The sequence below is a fragment of the Metopolophium dirhodum genome, chromosome 4 (assembly GCF_019925205.1).
Source record: "Metopolophium dirhodum isolate CAU chromosome 4, ASM1992520v1, whole genome shotgun sequence".
Lineage (NCBI taxonomy): Eukaryota > Metazoa > Arthropoda > Insecta > Hemiptera > Aphididae > Metopolophium > Metopolophium dirhodum.
Genome location: NC_083563.1, coordinates 26306179 through 26312178, shown reverse-complemented (window position 1 = coordinate 26312178; position 6000 = coordinate 26306179). Strand labels below are relative to the sequence as shown.

At 30.2% G+C, this 6000-nt stretch overlaps 1 protein-coding gene across 1 annotated transcript; it reads left to right on the top strand.

Annotated features, from left to right (window-relative positions):
• Positions 1 to 775: 775 nt before the first annotated feature.
• LOC132943881 (uncharacterized) lies at positions 776 to 4214 on the top strand. Its single transcript, XM_061013025.1, has 2 exons — positions 776 to 934; positions 3523 to 4214. Exons 1-2 carry the CDS (start codon positions 923 to 925, stop codon positions 3997 to 3999), a joined length of 489 nt encoding a protein of 162 aa, XP_060869008.1. The 5' UTR covers positions 776 to 922; the 3' UTR covers positions 4000 to 4214.
• Positions 4215 to 6000: the final 1786 nt, after the last annotated feature.

Below are 6000 nucleotides of genomic sequence, written 5' to 3'. Positions count from 1 at the left end.
GATATAACATATATTTTTTGTAATAACTCTTTAGTAGGTACAATATAATATATTGAACAGAAGAACATTTTTTTGGCCTTCTTATAGTGGTTAGCCTTAGCATACCTTTCAAACAGTTGAATTGACGCCCCTGTTGAGTATGTAGGTATTTCTTTTCAAATTTTATATTTTAATCTTACGTTTTATACGTTAAAATTGACAGAAAATCCAAAAAATACGCGAACGCCAGTCGATAAATTAATATATTATTATCTTAAGAGGACGCGATACCAGCATACTGTGTTATCTCCGTCTTAAAAGTGCTTAACAGAAAATTTTACGCTCAGCAGAACACGTGTAGCTCTGTCCTAGTGAATTGACCTCTTATAAAATCTAAAGGTAAGATTATTATCTGGGTATCCTAATGGACTTTTTATTATATTTTAATTTGAAAGCGATTATGAGTATTTTTAAATTGTAAACTGTTTGTACATCTTAAAACACTCATAACTCGCTTTAAAATTAAAATATAATAAAATATAGCCCATGAGGTTGTAGACAACCGCCACCACCACCAGCACCACCACCACCGCCACCACAACCGTCTCATCACCATTATTATTACTACCACGGCCACGATTTATATGATAATAATACGTGTATATTTATCGGGAAATAGGTTCGGATACACTGTAGGCGTATACCGTAGGTACTATAGATTAACCTCGGCCGGTCATTAAATCATAATACACGATTGTATTTTATAATAGCATGTATATGCATTATAATATCTCACGCGTGCGAAAAACCTGTCAGCAGAATTCGTTTATAAGACGGTGCGAGTCCAACGAACGACCACAGTCGCAACCCGAAGATTACTAACAGTCTTCAAACGTCTGCTGAACTCGTCTTACAAAAAAACACAACACACTCACTCTCCAACATGAATCGTCTGGTAAATATTATAACACCTACTTATTAAATTATATCGTTATATATGCGACTTATACCTAACCTAACCGTGTTAGTACCAAGCACGTATATTATGATTTTAGGCGAAAATATCCGAGTATATTAAAAATATTATTGTTATGACACGATTACCTATTAAAAGCTCGTTCTTATATATATTAATTAATATCATAGGAATCACACACATTATTTGTAATAATAAATATAGTATACTTGAATATTTTTAGTTTAATTAATTTTTGTTAAGCATAAAATATTTTAAAATCCACGAATGCCTTTAAAAAAGTTAATCCAACCGGGCTAACCTATCAACGAATATGTTTTTAAAATTTTTTTATTTATATGTTTTGAATCATTTTTTCATTTTGTACGATCCTTGTAGTCGATCATTATACTTTGAGAGTTAAAATTAAATCACCTAATACGACCGAACAACCACAGAACTACGGAAGCCACAAATAAACAAACTGTTCCCTGGCCCATTTCAGTTTTGTATCTATAATAATAATAATAATAATAATAATTTATTTCAACTTCTTCATAATAATATTTACATTTAAAGTTGATACCTACTCTCTAGAAGCAATAGCTCGTGATAAGAGTAGGTAGTCTGTTACAATATTAATTAATTAGTCATACACAGTTTTAAAGTACCTACATATTAATATTGATAAAAATGAAAACAAAATAATAAACTAACACTAGTTCTAAATAATAAATACAACTGTTATTATTGTAACAATAAACATAAAGTTTTGCTGTCCTTTTGAACCACTAACTGAAATTGTGACTGTAAAATAAAATTATTTAAATCAATAATTTATTGTATACCATGCACGTTTTTGGCGTTTTATTTAAACCTTAATATTATAGTTATTTCATTGTGTTAAAGATTTTTACTTTGTAATACAAACTATACTACTAATCATAGGCGTGTTAACGGGAAGGGCCGTGTGGGCACTGACCCGGGGGGTAGACTGTAGCACCAACAAAATCATGTCGAGGGGGAAAAAAATAATGTAGTCTGTTGTACTCAGCACCTACCTATAGATTTTGATTATTTGTTTTATATCTTGTAATGTTGTAATATTGTTTTATTGCCACACACAAATAATAGAACATTTTTTTGTTATTTGAGTTAGGTATACCTATTACTTAATTAGCGATTATAATATTATTATATATGCCCATCAATTTTTTATAACAACGTAACATATACATATCACAGGTTAGATGATACTATAGTTTATTAAACATCAGTATCGAGTAAGAATTTGCAAGTAGCATAAACTTAGAAGATTTCATTGAGTCTGTTAAAGTATTGAAACCATATGAGAGAAGAATGGATTTATAAACACTTTATTTTTATCAACAATGTACTATATTCATAATATCGTCTATAAATATATGTATGTGTTTTTATTTTAGTTTGAAATTTATTTTTATTGTTTTGACACGTCAATGGTTATACTTTTTGGTCACAATTAAAAAATATTCCAATCATTGCGAGTTTTTTAACATAAAAAATAAATGTTTCTTCTTGTTATCTTTTCTAAAAAAAAATAAATCTCACGATTTAAAAATATGTTATGCCCCTCGGCCATCAAAGTCTGAACACGCCTATGCTACTAATAACTTATAATGTTTCAAAATGAAATAGTATTTAAGTTCAGTATGATAGGTACCAAAAAATATATTTTTTTAAGTATATAATAATATATGATGTAATATTCGTTAATAATTCAAAATAATTGACTTTTGACAAATTATTCATTTTTAAAAAAAAAATTAAATCATTAAACATTTTATCGATTTAGTTTTAACAATAAATTGTTATTTAGACAATCCATTCTGAAACATAAACAATAATTTATTATAAAATTCTAATATATATTTAAAATTATTACTATTCTTAAACCTAATTATTCTTAAATACTATCATTATTAATTTTATATTTATAATAAACTCTAGTACCTATTTGAGTTATTTGACTTTATATTAACAATTTTTTTAATATTAATATTACTACATAAGTAATCTGTAAATTTTTTTTAGTTTTTAAAGTACTCCTAATTTTGTTATTTTGATTTTAAATGAAACAAGAATAAAATATGATAAAGCATTCAATTACTTATCAATGCATATCCTAATAAATAATAACTAATAGTATTTACTATTTTTCTTTCATTGTCGAGCTATCTATATAACCTTTAGGTACCAAGTCCATTTTTTTAACGACTATAAGGCTCATTAAATAATATTATTGTTTTTGTTTAACTATCAGCGCAGAACATTTTTTCGCTCTAATTATTAAAAAAGTACTATCACCTCGTTTCTGATGTTACCTATTGTTTATTATTAAACGGTGATCATTTTTAATTTATCTCCTTATACATGAGAAAACAACATATACTCCGATATTGCTAAATAATATACCCACTGGCCACTATAAATAGGTTCCAGTACATCTGTTCTACGACGTAATTTCCTATAATATATTTCATAACTTTTATGTACAACTGTTATCTATTGATTAATTGTTATTTAAATTCATTTATTGTCCTTTCTAGTCAATTGTATTGGTTATCGCATTGGTCGGTTACTCACTGGGTGCACCAGGCTACGGGAGTGGATCACAAAATAATGGTAATCAAGGTGAATACCAACAGAGTGGCCACGGTGGTGGCTTACAACACGGAAGCAGTGGAAGCCAGGGACATGGTAGCAACCAAGGATATGGTAGCAACCAAGGATATGGTAGCAACCAAGGACATGGTAGCAACCAAGGATATGGTAGCAACCAAGGACATGGTAGCAACCAAGGATTTGGTAGCAACCAAGGATTTGGTAGCAACCAAGGACATGGTAGCGGCCAAGGACATGGTGGACATGGGCAAGGAAATCAATATGGCAACAATCAAGGATACGGTTCACAACACGGACAAGGTGGTCATGGATCAGGTTCACAACAACACGGACAAGGTGGTCATGGTTCAAATCATCACGGACAAGGTGGTCATGGTTCAAATCATCATGGAAACTACTAAAACTTCAATCGCAACGTAAATGTCATCCGAATCCCCTATATCACCATTTTCTGGGACGTACCTGCGACGTATTATAATAGAGTTGTCGACTAATATTATTATTTATTTCACTATTATTTATACCTAAATTGTAAATTTGCTTTATAATACTGTACCTATTATATGAGATTTTGAATTGTAAAGATCAACCAATTAAACATTTTTCTTTAAAAAAATTGTATTACTGGATTTAAATAATCGATAGTACGGAACAATTATCGACCGGTCGAAGAGGGGACGTTACACTATCGTAGGCATATTAAGTGTATATTAAAGTACATTATATTTAGTATGTCTGCAATCGGCTACGTTATTTAAGCGATTGATTTAACAACTTTTGTTTTATCAATCAAATTTTAAAAGTGTTAGCAGCAATGTTAAAAATGACTTAAGTAGGTACAAGATACTACAGAGAAATATTGAGAACTTTTTTTAAAGGCATTCGTAGATTTTTAAATATTTGATGCTTTACAAAATTTATTTAAATAAAAAATATTCAAGTATACAATATTTATTATTAAAAGGTAGGATTCGTATGATGTTAATTACTATATTTTAAGAACACGAGCTGATAAGGTAATCGTGGCGTAACAACAATATTTTGAATATACCTACTCGGATATTTTTACCTAAAATCGTATACGGTCTTGGCACTAACACGGTTTTAAGTACAAGTCGCATATAACGATATAATTTATTAAGTATATATCATAATATTTACCAGAAAATTCATGTTGGTGAGTGATTGTGTAGTGTTTTTTCACAAGACGAGTTCAGCAAACGTTGGAACTTGGAAGACTATAGACAATCTTCGGGTTGCGACTATGATCGTTCGTCGGACGCGCGCTGTATTATAAAGGAAGTCTGCGGACGGGCTTTTCCACCCGCGAGTATATTATGCATATATATACTGTTATCAAATATATTGTGTATCAAGATTTAATGACCTATCGAGGTTAATGTAGTACGGTATACGCCTACGGGTTTCCCCGTACACGTACTTCACGTCATTATCATAATAAATATTTAGATAATACATTAATATATGGACTGACTTGTGCGTGTGCATACAGTGGCGTTCGAAAATTTTTCGGTTTTGCAAAAGTCGAAGATCCGTGGTGATAATTGATTCGGATCGGGCCAAAAAAGGTTCAATATTTTTTAACTGCTATTGTCACAATATATCAAGAGCCTTGCATTAAATGTTCACGTTTTTCTACCCAAAAAAAAAAAAATTTTAATGATATTTATAGAAAAAAAAAACTAAAAAAATTGATAACAGACAATGTCCGTAAACCGCTCAAAAAGTGTCAAATTATTTTCAGCATTTTATCCTGTATAGAAAATGCTAATATGAACATTCAGTGAAATTTTCAAGTATCCACAATCATACGTTTTTTAATTACAACAAAAGAAGAAAATCGTAACACTCTAAATCGAATGAATATCAAATGTTGTAAAAATATGAATTTCAAACGCTCATAAAAATTTAATTTTACTTTCTTGTAGATATTTTTTTTTTGATAAAGGTAGACAAACTTATGGTCAATCTTGTATTATATTATCAAATCCTAGATTTAAAAAGAAAAAATTTTATGAATTCTCAACTCAAAATAATTTGCTAATTTTCGTGATTTTCCCAATCTTCGGGTTGCGACTATGATCGTTCGTCGGACGTGCGCTGTATTATAAAGGAAGTCTGCGGACGGGCTTTTCCACCCGCGAGTATAATATGCATATATATACTGTTATAAAAAATATTGTGTATCAAGATTTAATGACCTACCGCGGTTAATGTAGTACGGTATACGCCTACGGGTTACCCCTGTAATGTACACGTCATTATCATAATAAATATTTAGATAATACATTAATATATCGACTGACTTGTGCGCATACGGTGGCGTTCGAAAATTTTTCGGTTTTCCCGTCAGACCGATAACGAGTGGTGTCTCCCTCACT